The sequence below is a fragment of the Sardina pilchardus genome, chromosome 20 (genome assembly GCF_963854185.1).
Source record: "Sardina pilchardus chromosome 20, fSarPil1.1, whole genome shotgun sequence".
In the NCBI taxonomy this organism is placed as follows: Eukaryota; Metazoa; Chordata; class Actinopteri; order Clupeiformes; family Clupeidae; genus Sardina; species Sardina pilchardus.
In genome coordinates, this window is record NC_085013.1 from 16,860,166 (window position 1) to 16,881,383 (window position 21,218).

The 21,218-nt window shown below is 41.7% G+C and overlaps 1 protein-coding gene across 1 annotated transcript; it reads right to left on the minus strand.

Moving 5' to 3' along the window:
• Positions 1-5,424: 5,424 nt before the first annotated feature.
• Positions 5,425-11,349, minus strand: LOC134067739 (protein delta homolog 1). Its single transcript, XM_062523154.1, has 5 exons — positions 10,811-11,349; positions 10,390-10,453; positions 9,784-9,914; positions 9,119-9,260; positions 5,425-7,030 (listed from the first exon to the last, which is right to left on the minus strand). Exons 1-5 carry the CDS (start codon positions 10,962-10,964, stop codon positions 6,166-6,168), a joined length of 1,356 nt encoding a protein of 451 aa, XP_062379138.1. The 5' UTR covers positions 10,965-11,349; the 3' UTR covers positions 5,425-6,165.
• Between the last annotated feature and the right edge of the window lie 9,869 nt (positions 11,350-21,218).

A 21,218-nucleotide genomic window follows, 5' to 3' on the forward strand; every position in this document is an offset into this window, starting at 1 on the left:
ACTCAACTGGCTGGAAACTACACTGCCATTACTCTGCAATCCAGTCGTGGATGGTTGCAGTGGATGTGGCTGCAGCGTTTGGCCCCATCCGCTCCCCACAGCAGGCACACGGAGGGAATGCTAACTGCCATTTCAGACACTAATGAAAGGAGATGGATGGACTGGCTGCTATTAAATATGTGTTTGTATTCATCAATCTAATCTTGACAGTGTATGGGTGGAGTGTGGAAAAGTCGTTACATGGAAAATGTCAATAGGTTTCAGTTGTCAGTGTTTATTGACTTATAGATTATAACATTGTCATTTTTATAAATTGCAATTTATATGCCTTGTTGGCTGCATGATATAGTAACATGGTTTTGCAATGCAAAAAAACTGTAAAAAGAATATAAGAGGTGAATGATCTATATTATTTATTATTGTAGACCAGAATATAGTATAGTAGTCATTTAGAGTATACCGTAATTTCCAGACTATTAGCCGCGGCTTATACATTGATTTTGCAAAATTTCTTCAGCCATGAGGTTAATACAGGGGGGCAGTTATTATGGTGTTAATATGGTTTTGTCTCTATTAACTTGCATAAAACACTGTCCTGCGGCTTATACACAATGCGGCTTATATGCGGGAAATTACTGTAGTATAGTAGTCATTTACATATGTAAATATTGGTACAACTCTGTTATCTCAATGCATCAGCTTTGTATGCAGCTGTAGTATATTAACTTTTGCATGGATAGGTGGTCTTTGGAGGCCATCTTGAATTCATTTCTAAACATCCAAAAACGAATTTATCTTCATCTCATTGGGATAAAGGACTTATACCTGTGTACTGGGGCATATATGTGCCTAGTGTAGTCACTTTTCAATTGGGTGCAGTTAAACATTTGACTTTAACATTGTTGAGTGATATAACAGGGTAATTAATTATCATGGTCCAGCTGCCTCACTTCACTGGTCTGTAAGTGTTCGTGACAGTTTCTCAGCCTTATTCACCGTATACACTTCTGAACTTCTAAAAATAAACAGCTGTGTCAAATCAACATGAATAAAATTTTTGAATTTCTGTTTTTATTTCCAGATAATAAAAGTGCATTTACCGAGGCTTACCAAGGTCTTTGGATACTTGTAATAATTGCATGCTTTTTTATGCACGCAAGCCATGGCAAAGGCTCTCGGAGGGAACAAAGGGCACATTCAGATTTGTTGTGCAGAGCTCCTGGCCCCTAATTCCTACAAATTGTCAACAAGATAAAAGGCTTGTTTTTGAGAAACGGGGGTGAGTGGGGGTGCAGAGCATAATATGCAAGTTCTTTTAAAGAATCAACAGCTATTTATGTTTAATCAGAGGCGTTGCCACCAAGGCTTGACTAAAGTGGTTGTGATCACTGTCCTCCAGAAGAGCGATGCAACACTCAATGTGACGGGACAAGTCAGGGGTAAAATGGAATTCGGAATGCCATATGTCCAGCTTGACGAAAACGACTGATTATTCACACTAACATTATGTTTCATTGGTTAACACCACAAGTCTTTAAACAGTGAGCAAAAGGGTGATGTTTTGCATATGGTCACTATTAACAGTTTTATTTACCTATCAAAGAAGTGTTCAGCATATGCCTAGGGAAGCTGAAGGTTGTTATGGTTAAGCTTCACTGACCAGAGATGTGTCATATCACATTTAAGTTGCATTACCTCTTGTTCTCGTTTGCACAGCCTTTGTTTGTGGAATAAATACATGCAGCGGGCCTGAATATTTATGCTCAACATTTCCAAAGATCTACAGTACTTACCTTTGTAGTTTTGTCCATTAAAATTTATAGCACCATAAAGAGCAGCGTGCCAGAAAAAATCTATCCAGCATGGTGCAAATTAGCAAAGAAAGTCAACAACTGAAGCTCCATTTAATAACAACGTTTTCCAGGAATTCAGTGGTGTTGTTACAGGTGAAACTTTAACCTCTTGAGAGGGTGTCTAGTTTACATTTCTTTTAAAAGTAATGCCATATTGCACTAAAAAAACACCATTTCCTGTGCTTTCCTATAAAGCCACGGGGTTAAAGGACAAGTTCTCGCTACAGAAATCTGACATGTTGATGGTTGACGCTCGATGGCTTATAGGGGGCTTTGCACAGGCCTGTCCATAGCATCCATGTGGATCTCATCAGGTAAGACTGTATTTATGACCCTCTGTATTTATGACCTGGGGTACCTTCCTGAAGCCTTCAGCATATCCATCCATTTCTACGCCTCAGAACGCACAAGTATGGAAGGAATGCTTTGAATCCCCGCCCCCCTCCACTGCCAGGGGAACGGTACTCTATAGCTCTTGGTATGGAAGGGGAGAGGTCAACTAGGCCTCAATGGGAGAAAGAGTGCGAGATCTGATTGGTTGAAAACTGCAGCTCTTGCTGTATTTTTATGACTCTGTGGGAACTCCAGACCATGACAGATTTGTTGAAACAGTGTTTGACAATGTGGGCGTTTTGAAGCTTAATAGCCTCTCTCTCCATTTCTTTTGCTCTCTCACTCTCTCTCTTTTTCTCCCTCCGCCGCCATAACTCCTAGTGATCCTAGGCTGGGAGCAGAAATGGCTTGAAGACGGACGGTTGTTTGGAGTGGCCCTAAAGAACGTACCTTGGTACGGGATATCTCATTGGGTTGATGGGTCTGCCCCAGGTCTACTATGATTTGTGTGTGAGTACACAGTGTGATTTTGCAACCTCTTCATTTAGTCCAGCAAAATGAATCCACATGCCTCTATATGTGGACATAATATGAAACATACAATTAACTTACGCAATGCTAAGTTCCAATCCTACAATGAAAATATGCACACAGACACTTGTGTTTCAAAGGCAAGGACCTATATAGTAAACATAACTAAGGCTGTGTCTGAAACATAAGTACACACACTGGGCAGCATGCATTTTCCGGAACTTACGTCAGAATAGACTGTCCGAAAGTCAAGCGCTCTCACTAAATGGGTACTTCGTTTGGCGTGATTTCCAAGCGTGCATCGATGCATCTTTTTGGCCTCAGATATCCCATAATCCATTGCACAGTGCAGGTCAAGCTCTACACCTCATGCGAATCGTCAAGCAACACACCCTCTCCCCGAGTCAGGTGACGCCAACCAGAGCCTTATCTACAACTCTGACGCCAACTAGTTAGTGCTGTCCAAATGTAGGGACACATACTGAGGAGCAAGCTAACTGAGACGCTACTGGAAAGAACGGTACTATCCAGCGTGCGCCCTTGCCTTTTGGACACGGCCTAAAACTGAGGCAGCAATGGGTCCCTTCACCAGAAACATATCTTGTGGGTAGTCCCTTTACTGCCAGATATGGAAAGGTGATGATAATCTTCTGCACTGTAGCCTATTTAACCGAATAGGTAAAGGTGACAGGACCAGTCCTACTGTAGACAGCTGTTTCTAAGAAGATATTTAGACAATATAATCACCCAATTACCTGTACTGTAGGTACAGATGAAATATAGCTTCTCACACATCTTGGCAAAAAAAGAAATACAAAATAGAACATTCACATGACCTCGTTGAATTGATGATTAGTCGTCAAATACTTGAGCGTTAAAAAGAAGAAAAAAAAAACAATCACTCTAGCAACAGCTAAATCTGATTCCTGCTTAACATGTGGCCAAAAGGACGGAGAGCAGGCCTACCTGACGTCGAGGAGAGATAACGCATCTATGTTTGTGTCCCACAGGACCAGGTTCATCTTCCTTTGACATCAATTATAGCGGCTAAACCCTTTGTTTAGCGGAAATATTACGCATGTGTTTTCCGTGCCTACATTTTCACAGAAATATTACGGCAATGTTTTGTTTGTAGGCTATCTCTTCAGAGAAATTTTCCTTAGAGCGCCATCACAAGGTTTTCCCCTCTGACCGCGTCATCTGAGGTCACGGCAGGACACAGGCTGCGTTCAATTTTTTGATACGTGGCTGCCCCCATCTGATTGTACTTGCAATTGCGGATGGAAGGAAACCCAGCAACCAAAACGAATGGCACATGGTTTTATATCCACAAGGTACATTTCAGGATATATCTCAATTGATATCACCCGTAAAATATTACCGTTCGTGAAAGCGATTAATAAATAAATAAATAAATAAATTAATTAATTAATTAATCTATTCATTATTTAGGCTAGTGGTCATAACATGAGGGGTTAAAAGGAAAATTGAAGCTGTGGGATATATGTTCTTCTGGCCCCAACCATCGACTTCAAGGTAGCGCTGCCTGGCAGGTGCTAGGGTTAGGGTTAGGGTTAGGTGCCTTGAAGTTGTGGCAGCACTGCCTTGTAGTCGACAGTGGGGCCCCAAAAGACCATCAAACAACCTGTGGTTTATTACAAAGTTTCGATGTTGATGAAAAGTACTACAGTAATACATCAAAAGTAGGCTACATATGTGGAAGAACAACTGAGGCATATTCTTGGCTACATATCCTTGGCTACACACTCCTATAACTATCATATGCTAATTCTATAACTATCACAAAATATGTTCCAAGTGTCAATTGGCCATTTATGTTAATGCATGGAACCAATATGATCCACCAGGGCTGATATGAAAACCTCAGCCTTTTGGCAATTCGATTGACATGTCTAATATTGTAGTCAAAGCCTAGGCCAATTAAAATCCTATTAAATGTAACCTAATGTTTTCTGCGTTCTGACTAATACTAAAGCCTGCCTTGCTAAAAAATCAGCTATCATATGATTATCCAATCACACAGAGGCATAAATTATGCATTTTCAAAATGTCTAAAAGCGCTCCATATGAAAAATGTCTTAACAAATTGTCATCTAAGCCCCAATAACTGGATACTTATTACTACTCATTTCAACCACAGGGAGGCAGCAAATACCCTTCTGTTAACTCCTCAGTTGAATTGATATTGCCATCCAAAAGATTAGTATCAAGTTGGGTGTTCAGCTAGCCTGGGTGAACCAAGACAGGTCTGTGAGCATGGGCTACTGTTCACAAGAGACCTATATACAAATTTGCGCCACAGATTTCACTAGACTCTGAGTGATCCCGACTCGGTGTGTTGTGTAGTACAGTCCTGTGCGAGGGCCTTGGCACTGAGCTCAGCCTCAGCTGTGGCACATAAAGCGTCTGACCAGAAATGTTTGGAGGCTCCCTGCCAAATGAGGTATTGGCAAAGGACCAGTAACGACGTGTACTGTACAGCAACCACCCGGCTTCACAATGCCCTACTCCGCAATCCGTTTCGGTTGGACAATCCACACAGATGATGGCCTACCGCAGTGGATCAAGCTCAGGTCTGAGCCAGACTTAGTCCATATCAATGTTAAGTCAGGCATGGATTTCTGCCAGACTCACCTATTTGTTCTCAAGCTGCAGAAAAGAGTCAGTGTGCCATGGTGGTGTTATCATCACATTTTTAATATGACATACACTTGCCTCTACATATTGGCATTACAAATGCGTGTGTCTTTGACATACACCAACTGACCCGTCTATCTACAACACTGTCAAAATCTATTTTTTTTAAAGTTTCAAATGTTTGGAATTCTTCTCCAGCGTCAGTTGTGTTATGGAGATCTGTAGAAAAGAAGGGGGGAAAAGTCTAACACAACTTCACAGAAACTGTTCACTTCTTTTGAGATTTAAATTACAACAATTTAAAATGCTGTGTAGCAGCGAAGCTCTTGTACAAGACTAATACGATACAAAGGTCAAACAAAGATGGTGTTAAATAAATCAAATGAAAATGGGCAGCCAACTTCATATGTCCTTGATAATGATATAACTTGTGCATATTTACAGTTAAATATAGTCCATTATACACAGTCACACACTGAAACATTTGTTGGCATGTCCCTCTTTTGGCACAAAGTGTTAGCTGATTACATTCAAGTGTCATGGCCACTGTTGAGACTCTTGCTTCTCTGAGTTTAAATGTCCATGAATGTCATGATAAAAGCCCCAGGCGATCAAGAAGTAGTGCTTCACCTCCTGATCCAACCTACATACAGTAGCCTATGTGACTGAACAGTACGGACATCTGGTAACTGACCCCTTTCTCACACACACACACACACACACACACACACACACACACACATTTCTCTCCCTCTCTCCTCACACTACTTGCCACGCTCACACCCCAGGCTCAAATCGATGTGTAATGCTTGCCGTAGTTTGTCAGCTTGATTTTCTCGGGCAGGATGATGTTGACCGAGTGCTCCTCCCCGCCGCCTCCTCCTCCTCCTCCCTCTCCGCTGGTCCGCAGCAGGTGCTCTCTCTGCTGCCTCACCAGCTGGCTGTACTTGGCGTTGGCCATCCAGGCCTCGCAGCGGCTGAAGAAGACGATGGCGGTGGTGCCCAGCACCACCAGGCAGGTGAGCAGGCCCAGCACGGCGAAGCAGACCAGCTGGCTGCGGGTGACCATGGCGGCGCCCGGCGCGTGCACCGTCTCCTTCAGCGTGATCTTGAGCAGCTCGCGCTCGGGCGGGCGCAGCAGCTTGTGGAAGGCGTGCGCCGGGAGGCTGTAGTGCTGCGGAGACAGGCTGTCGCTGCTGCTGCTGCCGCCGCCGCCGTGGGGCTCCAGGTGCCGGGGCTTGGCCTTGGGCCGGGGTTTGGGTCGGTGGGCCGGCGCCGAGCACAGCGGCCCGGAGAAGGCCGGCAGGCACAGGCACCGGAAGCCGCTGGCGCTGGTGCCATTGAGGCAGGAGCCGCCGTTGAGGCAAGGGCTGCTGGAGCAGGGGGAGGAGGGGGAGGAGGGGGAGGAGGGGAGGGGGTCCTGCTCAGTCCTGCTGCTGTTTAGGCAGCTGGGGCCTCCGTAGCCAGGCGGGCAGGTGCAGGTGTGCCCGGGGCCGTAGTCGGTGCAGATGCCGCCGTTGGCACATGGGTTTGGATGGCATGGGGCAGTCTTGGTCTCACAGAGGTGCCCAGTGAAGCCGGGGGGGCAGACGCAGGTGGGCTGCAGAGTGAAGCCCTGAGCGTTGTGACAGGTGCCTCCATTTTGGCAAACAGTCCTGCAGAACAACAAAACACACCTTTAGTGTGCTGACCCTGAGAGGTCAACTCAAACTGTCCTGCAGAACAACAAAACACACCTTTAGTGGACTGACCCTGAGAGGTCAACTCAGGTCCAACATGTTCTTTGTTCCTGTATCTCCTGGAGCCCTAATTTAAATGCCGGGCAAAGTGTGAAGTTTAAAGTCTAAATATAGTTAATTTAATAACTATGCAGAATCCATTTGCATATATAATACCCTGAGCAAGATCCCAAGTACAAACACTGCTGGCTGAGCTAAATGCTCTCATATGCCATATGATGCGATAAGTCTAATTCATGCTATAGACAATATGCTCATTGACAGACTTTGCGATTTAACATTTGAATTACAGTAGGGCTCCAGGTGCCTCCATTTGGATAACAGCACTACAAAGGGAAAGGACTTACAGATCTTGTAAGGTAATTTCAAATCAGTTTTAGTTATAAAAAAATATCGGTAACACTTTCTTTTAAGACACACATATTCACCATTAATTAGCTGCCTACTAACATGTATATTAGTAGCATACTAGCCATTTGTCAGTTAATATAAGTCACTAATTAATACCTTATTCTGCAAGACCATATTCTACCCTTATAGACCCTTAATTAAGAATTTCCCCTATGTAAGCTCCTAATTACTCCTTATTCATAGTTGTTGCATATGAATTATGACCTAAACATGCATGGCTCAGTATGGGGCTTGTAAGGTGGTAGTGCCACAAGAACAGTGTTTCACCGATAATAATACTTATCAAAGTTGGTCTATTCAAATGGAAGTCAACACTAAACCACAATAAGCAACACTATGACCATTCAGGTTATAATTCATATGCAACAACGTATTTAATAGCTATGAATAAGGGGTAAATAAGAGCTTGCATAGGGGAAATTCTTAATTAAGGGTAGTAAGGGTAGAACAAGGTCTTGCAGAATAAGGTATTAATTAGTGACTTTCAATGACTAACAATACTAATATACATGTTAGTAAGCAGCTAATTAATGGTGAATATGTGTGTCTTAAAATAAAGTGTTACCAAAATATCTTATTAGAACTTGTTCAAGGACTCAAGGGCAGACTGTCTTATTTCATGTACTGTATACCGGTATTCTAGGCTGATAAATCCAGAGACAGTTTACATTTAACATACAGCATAGAAGTATTTCATCCAGCAAATATTAAGCTACTGCCTTACACCCACACCACATGGTTGCTCTAGCCAAATGAATAGTATAAGGGCACAGCAAACAGACTGGGCCAACACTGGAGGGCTAATGTGAATGTAATTGAATTTAAACACAGATTTGGACCCATTTCCACAACATAATTTTGTCTTGAAGCCATTTCAATTCTTCCAGAACATTCCAGTCATTAAGGCAAACATACATCTACAAAAATTTGCACATGATAAAATATTTTGCCAAAGGGCATTATTTGGCAAAGTCTAATACGTCTTTGGCAATCATTTATCAATATTCAGTTGCTACTCTTAAAACCTTATGATAACAATATTCAGTTGCTTCACACTTAGTACTTTATGCTTAAATACATTGATAAACAGGTGCAATAATGAATGTTTTGCTAGAGCTTCCATTCATTACATTATTTGTTTAATTTCCTTATGTGGAAAACATGCAGGCAATTATGGCCTGGAATTAAAATCCCTAAATCACACTAATAGGTTTCACAACAAAAGACTGGAAAGCGAGGAACACTGTAATTGTGCCACATGGTTAAATCAGTTAAACAAGACATTCTCCACACCAGTATTGGAGCCGGATGATCATTCCTTCTTATCAAAATTTAATTCACACAGGCCTCCTTTATCCCAGGCTCCTCGCTGTTCCTTAACAAGTCATATCTCAGAGGCTGAAATGACCATGGCATTTCATTAAAAGCAGATTAGGATAGTCTGGGCTACATATACTTCTGAGGCAGTCATGAGATGAGATGTTAGGATGCCGTGGGTTTAAAGGGGGGGAGTCCCAGGTGACTCCTGCAGAGGTTTTACAGCAGGAAGTCGTCTGAACGAAAGCGTATGTGGGGGCGGCGGGCAGTCATTACCCATTCCGTTGGCAGTCTCCTTTCCTCAGGTGGCAGCGCTCTCCGATGTATCCCGGGGGACAGACGCATAGGTATCTTCCCTCGCCCGTCTCGATACAGGTAGAGTTGCCAGAGCAGGGTTTACTGGAGCAGGGGTTAGTGTCTGGGAAGAACATACAATGGTGACACAGTAAGCACTGATCAGCAAGGGAAATGAGTAATGTTTCACAACCTCAGTGCATCTTCTAGATTTACATCACTCGTCTCTAACCCCTCTAACACATAAAACAAAAAGACACATTATCTCTCTCCGTCTGTCTGTCTCTGTCTCTCTCTTTCTCTCTCTGTGTTCCTCTCAGCTATTGTATCTCTTTCTCATCAGCATCGTACATAAGCACAGCAAGTGAGAGAGAGTGTATGTGAGGTAAAGAGAGAGAAGGAGAAGCTAGAGAGAGCAGGGGGAAAAAACAAAGAATCTCATTAGTTTGTGCGAGATCTCCCAGATAAAGGGGCGACAAAAGCCTGGTATTGAACGCAGGAGATGACAGCAGCAGCTTTATTTTTATCCTTACACGCCACCCCAGAAAGGTCTATCAGCAAGGAGAGTGTATGCAAAGTGAGCCATGTGACCAGTCCTCTGGGGCAAACTCAGAGATTTCCAATGAGACTCTGAATGGGCTGCTCACCTTCATCACACTGGCTTCCTATCCAGCCGTCCTCACACACACACTGCCAGGGCTTGTCGCACGTCCCGTGAGCACAGCCGGGGAAAGGCACACACTGGTCACACGTCGTGCCCTGCCACCCTGGTTTGCACCTAAGACATGAGAAGATGATGCTGATGTGTCATGTATCTGTATTTATCTGTACGTTACTTGGGGAGAGAAAGAGCTGCTCTTGCATGCCATTTATTTGTTGTCCTTCCACCCTGAGGCCCTTATTCAAAATATTCAAAATTGCACCTTATTAAGTAATCTCTGAATAGCTTTCCAGATGAATTGGCAGGTGGTATTAAATCTGCTGTACTTTAGGTCTGAAAGCAATTGCCTATTTCAGGGCAAAGCAGTGCAATATGGAAAGAAAGGGCAGTAATCCTTCAAACATTAGGCTCCACACTTTATTAGCCTTTTCCTTCACCTCCACATAAATGATTGGCAAAAAAATGGGTACCTTCCCTGAGGTAGTCACAGTAAAGGGTGTCAAATCTCCAGTGTCATTTGGGACCAAATAAAGACAATGAGATACCATTCAAAATATACAGTGTGTGTCAGAAACCACAAAGAGCTACATACCTACATGTACCATTCTCTTCACACACCCCATTATCCTTGTGACAGCCAGCAGTGCATTCCAAACCTATTTCAGGGCAAAGCAGTGCAATATGGAAAGAAAGGGCAGTAATCCTTCAAACATTAGGCTCCACACTTCATTAGCCTTTTCCTTCACCTCCACATAAATTATATATATATAAAAAATAACATTTAGAAGGCTATGTTTCATGTAGGCCTATATAATTGTAATAATAATAATAATCATCATCATCATAATCATAATAATTACAATAACTGGCAACAATAACAGCAGTAACAATAATAATAATAATAGGCCTACTAATAATAATATAGAAAATAACAACAACAAAATAATTTAAATAATATAATAACAACAACAACAACAACAAATTGAAAGGGATGTGTTTTTTTTTCTCTTTACCGTTGCCGATATCAGCAGTTGTGAGGCAAAACAAAAAGATAGCTAGGAAATGAAATCCACATGCGTTCATCTTTGGGTGTGTGGTATATCCAGTTTTCCTTGAAACATAAGCATGTGTGAGCTGAGAACGACAGGTACCGGAGCTCCAAGGCATTCTGTCTCTCTTCTGAGGTACCCTCACTACACAGAGGTTGTCCGGTGGTGAATCATAAGTAGGTCCGTCTTGTGAAAGTTAAAGCAATTTGCCACAAGGAACGTTTTGAATAAATGCAAGTTCACGAAAACTAAGAATATAACCGCTCCGTTAGGGTGAAGACACAACACAAAGGGACCATTGTCTGAAAACCAGTGACTGGAAATACAGTTAGGCTACTAAAATTAGTCCTCTTGAGTCATTCGCTAATAAGTCAAAATCCGATTACTCTCTCTGATATTGTGGGGTGGGGGGAGAAAGTACATAGACTAAGTGTCTTCTTTGTCCCAGCTTCCTTTGCAGTAAATCATATTTTTTTCCGCTTCGGGGTGATGCCAATTCCAAGGTAGTCGACTCAGGGACAATCCTGAAGAAAGAGTGTATTCAGGCGGTGTAGAGGGTCCACTTTATGCTCCGCCCACATTAATCCACGGAGGAGCTGTCCAGCACCCCAATCTCCTGAACGAGCAAACAAAGTTGCTTTAAATCCCAAGGAAAGGGAGGAGGATTTACGATCATTCCGACAGACACTGCGAGAGTGTGACGTGTTATCAACAGACATATAACCTATCAAAATCTATCTTTCAAAAATCCCTTCAAGTCAAGAGCAACATTCATTTAAAAAACGTCATCAATGTATTAGCTGATTAGGCTGTCACTAGTAAAATGCTAGTAAAGTGCATTCGGTTGTAATCTATGTGCTTCAAATATTCCATTCACGACCAATTCAACAAACGCCTATACACTACATAAACATAGGCTACTTAAACATTTCAGTGCATGCAGCCTTTTGTTGCAGTGCGTAGTCGTTGTTTTCTTTTAGTGGAGTAAGCCATGTGCCCTAGGCCGTGTTACGCGTAGAAGTCCTTCAATGACTCGTGTTCACTCTCGCACACCTCAGTAGTCGACCGAGGTCAGCGAAACCCCACCAAGAGAAATTTCGAGCCAGCCCTACGTGTTGTGTTACGGGTTCTGGGTTTGTCCTCAATGCCCAAGATGACCTAAATACAACCACTGCTGGCGAGAAATGTGGAAACAGAGATGTAGTTTTTCCCTTTGCAACAATATTGGCATTTTTTTATGACTAACTGAGTCTTTGATCTGTTACAATATTCAATGACATTATTCTCTTTCACACCAACAAAAGCAGCTGTTCCTGGCATAAAAACAATGAAATATGTGATTTAACTCTAACAGTAGGCTGCTGCAAGTTCAATATAGACTTTATAAATACGACTTTAAACACTGTCTGGACCTTGACATGATATGTTAGTTAGGTTAACCCTACTGTCTTACAAGGAATGTGGATAGTGTATCGATTTGCTGTCTTCTGATCTCACTTGAGACGTTGACTTTTATCCTGCCTCCCAAAGAGTTCTCCCTGACCTGAAAGCATTATGGAACAAGGGCTTGTCTCTTGTGTTTGATTGATGGCTTAAAACCTGAACGCAAAGCTGGCCCCACATAGCAAAAGCAATTTGAGGTTCTCATGGCTCAAGGTTAAATGGTGCCCTTGCCAGCCTCAATGCCTGTGGTGTGATTATGATTCAGTGGGGAGAAACAGCATTGATGAGACCTGCTGATATTCAATTCAGATTTTAATTTATGTACCTGGTAAATGGCTCAGTGCCACCCATGCTTATTTGCCTAGGAGGAGTACAGGATATGCCTGGCTATTCATGACAGCCTAGGCTTCCTTATTCTGTAGAACAGGCAGAAGTGGACCTGGTTGTTTAAATGCAACATGGGATGTATTCAGGTCACATTGTGAAGCCACAAAGCTGTTCGAAATTAGGTATTTTCACATGGCTGCCTTAAATAGCTCTGGTGTGTGTGTGTGTGTGTGTGTGTGTGTGTGTGTGTGTGTGTGTGTGTGTGTGTGTGTGTGTGTGTGTGTGTGTGTGTGTGTGTGTGTGTGTGTGTGTGTGCGTGTGTGTGTGTGTGTGTGTGTGTGTGTGTGTGTGAATTCTAAGGCCTGGGGGTTTAATGCTGTAAAGTTACCGGTGTGAACAGATTTTACATGTATTGGACACGTTAATGCATGTACCGGTATATGATAAAGGCATATGGTAAAGGTAAATGCTATCCCCACTACTAACACATCCACCATCCAGAGGATTATGTATCAGATTAGACTAGATGTTTTTGGTTTGTGTACGTGTGTGTGTGTGTGTGTGTGTGTGTGTGTGTGTGTGTGTGTGTGTGTGTGTGTGTGTGTTTTCCATGGACAGTTGCACTTCACGCCTCATTTAGTACTCCATCATGTTAGTCGTGGACACATTTGCACAACGAGGCATGCTCTGATGCACAACGCACCCACACAAACACCTTCCACTGCGCCGTGGCTTACAGGGGCTTACACAAGGTTGGCTGAAGGAAATCTAGTGAAAATAGATAGATGGGTTCTATTGAAAATCAATAGAATAGATCTACTAATAGACAAAGAGCTGTGCACCACTGTACTGCCATTACTGAACATGAAGGCAAATGTTCACATTTGAAACAGTGTGGAGTTCTATTTCTTAGACATCTGAGAAATTAGATGACAACATGGACAATAATGTTTCCGTTGATAGTACTTGTAAAAATAAAATAAATAAAGGAATTGTTTAGAGTTCACAAAACAGCACGTTTGAAATAGTATAGGTGCTCATACACCTCACAGCGCAGATTACCCCCCCCCCCCCCCCCCCCCCCAAATGAGCAGATCGATGTAACGCAGTCAAACCTGAATGATTTATTTCTTCTGTCGTGTGAGGCACAGGGTTTTTACAACCTTCCTTTGAAATGAATATGTGGCAGTCAGTGGCTTTGATTAAAAAGCCATTCTGCAAAATGAGATGACTGGCCTGAGGTGATTGCCACTACAGTATGACAAACTAAAATAGAAGGTTGTTTGTCAGGACACATTTCCTGACTGAGTCTAGATCTAAGCTTTTTTTTCATCAGAATTGTTTTCAGCAAAACAAAAACTCTGCAATATGTGAGTACAGGTCCTTTTGTCTTTAATTTCATGTAACTAGGTAGATGTATTCGAATAGCCTACTTTATGCTACATTATAATGCTACATATTTTCATTCCATTTGGTGCTAATGTAATTACTGTGGTAAGGTTCAAGACTACTTGTAATTTAATATTTTTACATTATGTTGGCCTTTTCACATAGTAAAGAATCTGCAAAGTTCTCCCACCATAGCAAATTAGTGAGTTTCTGTGAAGGAAAATAAGTCCCAGCATATCACAGGTGATTTATGAAGGTGATTTTGCTTACAGTCATACTTGAATATGCCCAATCTTTATAGGCAACTAGTCTCTGCATCATCTTCAAATCTATATTTAGATGGGAAAGGACAGGTAAACACACCTGTGATTACTGATAGCCAACCAGGCAGCACTATGTAATTCTGTGGTTCAGGTTGGACCACCCAATGAAAATAGAAGAAAAGCTCTCACAGCGTGACATCAAGTATATCGGCAAAAGCCTTCAGTATAATAGGGTAGCAAGCTGTGCTTGTTGGTGATTGCAAGTGTCTGCATGCCTTTTATGTAGCTCGCTGGCTAGTTTTAGACCAAAGTTCTTAACAGCTGCTCTTTTGGTTTGATGTGTAACCGTGGATAGTATGCTGCATGTGAAGAGTCTACTCTTAAGTGGAGCCACTGTTTTATTTTTTAAAAAAAAACAACACACAAGAGTATTGGTGCATTTCATTTCCATACTGATAGCTATGTGGCTGAAACCAACCCTGGCGTCTATTAAAATATTATTGTTTAGCATGTAAAATGGCCAGAGTTGACTGTTATTCTCGACTTGAATTTCCCTTCGGCCAAGCATATTACAGGAAGTTCAGGATCAAAGCATCTGCCATCTGATTTACAGTAGAACGACTCCTGCACTGGGCTAATAACTTAAGTTATTAACTGAGCCTTTCTTGAAATTGAGCTGAATTATGATAATTATGTGTGTGTGGGGGGGGGGGGGGGGGGCTAGACTAGAAACTCACCAGGATATCTGCAGTTTAGAATACAGGAGACAGACAGCTCCCCTGGGAGCCTGGTGCAGTCTTGATAGAGTGCGCTAGCTTTCTTCATTTCAGCTTTGCTCTCTGAGCGATGATGCTGTGACATGCTGGAGTGCAGAGGAGATAAAGTGAGAGGCAGAAAAACTCAAGCTGCTCCACTGGCCTCTGTTAACGTTTTTTTACTGCCTCTCTGCTCAAAGGTTCCCACTGGAGTTACTGAAAACACTGAAAATTATTCAATGCACACTTGTGTCAGCCAATGGCCGAAGGCTAACACACCAAAATAATTTGGCTCAAACATAGCCTGTGTGTGTGTGTGTGTGTGTGTGTGTTGTTATTCTATATTGCATTGATTTGTCTTTGTTATATGTGACATGTGTTTCTTCGTGACCAACTAATTGGCTCTTGTGTATTGTCTCTCTCTGTCTACACATACATACAGTATACACGCACAGCACACATGCACGCAGTTACGCGTACACACACACACACGCACACGCACGCACACACACACACACACACACAGACACACACACACACACACACACACACACACACACACACACACACACACACACACACACACACACACACACACACACACACACACACACACACACACACACACACACACACACACACACACACACACACACATAACTAATCCAGGTGTACCATGTGACACTTTCCCATCACAAATCCAGCTTGAGAGTTCCCAGCATGCCCCTCCACCCTACAATCAGCCTACTGCCTCCTCTTCCCCAAGTTGTTTTCACAGCAGGACACCAAGAATGCCGAGGAAGATTCATCACGATTCATCAGACAGTTTTTCTCAACACATGCCAGTGTGTTCTGTACAACATGTGTGCATTTACTCTCTACGTGAGATGACTAAGCTAATAAGATCACAGGATGAAGCTCTGGGTTTTGAGTGTTGTTATTTACCTGCTAATGCATATCCAGTCAAGTTACTTTTAAAACAACAGAATTTGAAAAGAGTTTTCTACTGGAGATAAAGAAAACTATTTTCCACTCTTCAACTCTTTTTTCACTAATTAAGATATTTTAAAATGTAGATAGAAAGATAGATAAACGAATGAGAGAGAGAGTGCGACTCAACAGAAAAAAAGATTTAAGATGTATTTGATGCTCTGATGATCTGTGTTCCATTTTGAAGCTCCATTCACTCACACCACGCTGTGAGAGACGTTGGCACAAAGTGTGGCCTTATATAATATCTTGCTGCATTGTACATTCAGTGTTTCACCAGCAACTCCAGTGCCTGTAGCATCTATTCATTCAAACTGACCTTGCTGTAACAACTACTTTTATACTGTCTTACACCGACTATTGGTGTGTATTGCTGTGATGGTCCTCTGTTGATCCAAAGAAAGGATAAAAGAGGTTTCTTTGTATTCAGTGTACTATTCTAACACACTTGCCTTGTCCTTGCTGAATCCTTTTTAAAAAAAAAAGGATATTGCTTCATTCTTCACAGCACACCTGGGAACATCTACTCCTATTGTCGGTGGAAGGCATGCTTTGAGAACTGATCTTTTATTTGCATCTTTCTCTCTTCAAAACAACAAAATGTTCTGGAAATGCATCTCTTCTCACAGTTAGTGTAGTGACAAGCCATTCTGAGTGCTGCTGTCCTGTTTGAAATGTGATTTTAGATGTGCTCATTTAAAAGACAGAGAGGGTGTTCTATGTGTGAAGGAAGTGCAGCCTCACGTGCATTTGCTCTGTGACAAAGAGCAACTGCACCAAAAATAACTATATAACTAACTCAAGTCTTTGACGTTATTGCAGGTGGGAGGCAAGATTGCTATCAGTGTTTAAAAAAAGTAATACATGTTTGCAGAGGAAACGTGTATAGACAGAGCTTCAATATGTGGGGATGTCATAGCATTTGAAATCATAATATTGAAATTTCATACATGTCAAGATATCAAAGTAAAGAGCAGCATAAATAATTGTAGGGCCAAATATTCTGTTGCATAAAGCAGATTGATTTCAAACATTCTCTTCATACACACACACACACACACACACACACACACACACACACACACACACACAAAACATTTCCTACAATGCAACAAAGCATCTAATGTGACTCTCAATTAACTCAAACAAAACATCCTTTGAATATGTGCAATGCCATTTTCTGTCTCTGTGGGTCTAATTTTCTTTTGCAAAAAGAAAAAGACTAGCTTATCTCCACCCGGACACAAAACAGTCAGTGAGTGCTATGTCACTTTGGTTCTGTGCTAATTCAATTTTCTGCTGCATACATTTATGTAGACATTTACATATGCTTCCAACTGAATTATGGGCATGTAATTTACAGCTCATGTTAGACATCCATCAAAGGAAGCGTCTCCCATCTGTGCAAATGTATTATAGATGTTCAGCCCACACAGCAATGGAGGTGTGGAGGCCTTTTCTTTTTTTTCTTACCTTGTCTGGACGCTAATATTTTGATATTAATTTGCTCTTACGTTGCCTTAAGCATTCACTTATCCAGCTTACATCTGGCGCTGGTTTTATTTAAAAACAACAAGCAATCAGTGCCTCCTCCACGTGCTCCTCTCTCTGTAACAGATGTGTGCTCTTGGGCCGCTGAGCCAGATTGTCATTCATCCTCATGTTTCCCCAGACGAGTGGATTGCTCCGCATTGCCCTCTTCAATTTGGTCAACAGCAGGTTCAAATTCAATTTGATGCTGCAGGTCAATGCATAGCATGCGCTGCACTGGTAAGGTGAAGGTTCAAGTAGCAAAGCGGCGTGGAGCATAGATTGAAATGCATGTTGTCTCCTAAACACACACATCTACACCCGCCCACCTACCACCCCCTGCTCCGACTCAACACCGAACTTTTAAACATGAATTAGCGGGAGTCTGACTCCTTGTTTCATCAGACATTAGGCTTAACATGGTGTGATAGGTTGCCATGGTGTGGCAGTCAGGCTTTGTGTATGCAATCCAGTCAGAGCTGCTCATTGTTTCACCACAGGGAAGAGTGGGATATTGATTCAGAGGTCCTCAGGGAGGTGATGCAGTGCTGTGAAACCAACTTGTGAGTACATCTGAGCAACCGTGTGTGTGGTATATGTGTGTATACACCTGTGTGTGTGTGTGTGTGTGTGTGTGTATGAGAGTATGTATTTATTTAGTGTACTGTATGTGTAAGTTCAGTATGTGTGGCCTGTGAATATGTGTGTTTTGGTTGTTTCGGTTGTTTGCCTTGGGTTTTTGCCTGTTTGTGAGTATACAGTATGTGTGTGTGTGTGTGTGTGTGTGTGTGTGTGTGTGTGTGTGTGTGTGTGTGTGTGTGTGTGTGTGTGTGTGCGTGCGTGCGTGCGTGCGTGCGTGCGTGCGTGCAGCATTTGCAAGTAAAGATGGGTCAAACGAGAAATAATTTGATATAGCCTATTGCACATAAAGATGCTTTTGCTAAAACATGTAGTTCTGTATGAGGATTTTCATCTGGGAATACATCAAGGTTGAGTTTTTCATCATTGTTTTCAAGATTAATTGGTAACAGATGATTTTGAAGGTGCCAATAAAGTTGGAGGGTGCTGTATGCAGTGTGATGAGAGCATTTCATTAAGCGATGATTTAACTTCAATTCACCACCCTGGCATGCCATGCTCCTATCGGGCTCCCTAATGAGAACATGTGCTGTACAGGAAACAATCCCATCTATTTACACCATTCTATATCAGGCACGTTGCCATAGGAACCAGCCAGAAGGTTGATGGTATCTGTTGTTGTGATGCCTTCACTGTTGACCCCTCCTCTAGCAGGTTTGACTATCACTTTTAGTATAGTGCTGGATAGAGCATTTAACACATTTTACTGTGTACGCATATTGGCCTGTACTACAACTATGGCACCAAAATGATAGTTTTAATGACCATTTTCCCACTCAATCCATTCAAAGCACTAGCATACATAATGTGCACTGCAAGGCTAAGCATACCAATGCTAAAATCACACACCCTTGACCCAATTAATGTTCACACCAAGTCAGAGAATGTATCTCTAAAAACTAAACTGAACTAAATAATGCAAACAGCACCAAGCATTGACAGTCACATTTACCATCCTCTACTATTCACTGTCATCATAGAATGGATTTTCAATCAAAGAGATGCAACAGTGAGACAATTCTAGTAGCAAAATGTATGGTCTTGAATGTCTTGTTTGTGTCATACAGTAGGAAGCAAATAACCTCTTTTTGAGATAGACTGAATAGACTGAAAAAGAAAAAAGGTTAATTAGATCCAAATGAAATACTGATGTTAAACTGAGATCAATGTTTATGTCTAGGAGAAATAGGAGAGATTTTTGGAGAGAATTTTGATTCATTAAACAATACTCAACGTGAATATGAACACCCAAGTGTCATTGCAAGCCTTTTTTCTGTACTGTATATCCAGAGAATGTGTTTACTAAATTGTGCGCTCATTTTACTAAATTGTGCTCTCATTTAAATTTTTGTCAAATAAGTACACAATTTAGTCAAATGAGTGCACAATTTAGTCAAATGAGCACACAATTTACTATATTGAGCACACAAGTAAAATGAGACCACAATTGTAGTAAAGCACACATTCTCTGACAAAAAATATTGCAATGACACCTCCCAGGCTTCGTATTTAGCAGTGACTTAGCTAGCTTTTCTAGAAACGACCCCAGATAATGTCGTCACTCTGGGGTTTGTTTCCGTTGCTCACTGCAGTGCAATACTTTCACACTACACAAAGACTTACTCACAAATATGCCTAGAAAACATTGCTGTTTGGTTGAAAAATCGAGACATGATAACCCCTGTGCTGAACATGATATAAAGTCTTAAACTGTAGTTGCCCTACACTCTGCAGCATTGTGCACTTGTGGGTTGTTATGATAGTGGCTATCAGATGGCTAGTTTTGTATTCAAGTAGGGGGTGACAAATCATTTTCCAGGAGTGAATCCCATAGGAAAATATGACACCTATGTTGTCCCTACTACCATGAAGAATAATGACAACAATAACAACAACAATAATCATTTTTTCTAATGGGTTGATTTGTGTCCATTATTATCATTATTATCCTCATCTCACTTTAGTCTATAAATCTCACACACAGAAAAGCCCTTTTGCTCAAATGATATGATGAATACTGAATACATCCTCACCCTCATAAAAGTATCCTCATCCTCAAAATATACATGTACAGTGCCAGATTTCATATAGTTAGAAAACTGATAGAAAATCCTGTTGATCCTTGATATTTTTGACTATGTTGACAAAAGACAAAAAAACTAAATTACATAGGAATTACCAATGTATCCAGTAAATACAGTAGCTAGTCAATAGAGAACTGTGTACAGTATGTTTGATATGTACTGTATGTTGTGTTTTGTGTTTGAATTTGTATTGTAGGTACTAAATCATATGGGCATTATCCAACCCTGGGATATGCAGGGGGAAAAAACAACATTTCTTGAAGACATCAGACATGATTTTGTCTGATGATAACAGATTTTTTGTTTTAACCCCAGTGACCTGAAGGACATGTACAGCTAAGATAAACTGAAACCTAAGTTAGACCCAGTCTGTACACATGATTTATGGCTTGGAGAGAGGGTGCTATTTATTTTGGCAGGGCATTGTTCATTTGGGATTTGCAGAGGCATGGAGGGTAATCGAGAAAAGGCAAGGAACTTTCTGGAGCCTGTTTAGCAAAAGTATAGCTATCAAGGTGAACATGGATTACAAATGACAAACAGATGGGGAAAGAAAATGTGATCCACTGGCATCTGGGATGGGGGAATAGAAACAGACAGTGAAGCTTTCTGACTGGCTTATGAGTGTTTTCAGATTCTGTCACTGATGATTTGCTGTTGCATTGCAGTAGGGTTTTACCTCACACCTCTCTCCTGCTGCTTGATGTCTCAGATCTTCCCTGTCTCTGATTGCAGATTGTATTCCGCCACCTGTCAGTAAACATAAACAAAGACTAACAGAGAGAGAGAGAGAGAGAGAGAGAGAGAGAGAGAGAGAGAGAGTGAGACAGAGAGAGAGAGAGAGAGAGATTATGTGTGAGGAGGGGAGGTAGAAGAGACCAGAGGAAAGGAAAGAAAGAAAGAGACGACAAGAGGGAGAGAGAGACAGAGAGCAATGAAATGATATGACTGA

Excerpts from the sequence above, each read along its gene's own strand:
- LOC134067739 (XM_062523154.1), bottom strand. The coding sequence starts at position 10,964 with ATGCCTTGGAGCTCCGGTACCTGTCGTTCTCAGCTCACACATGCTTAT. Across the intron at positions 10,454-10,810 it reads AACTGCTGATATCGGCAACG|GTTTGGAATGCACTGCTGGC; the intron begins GTAAAGAGAAAA and ends GCCCTGAAATAG. Across the intron at positions 9,915-10,389 it reads GAAGAGAATGGTACATGTAG|GTGCAAACCAGGGTGGCAGG; the intron begins GTATGTAGCTCT and ends CTCATGTCTTAG.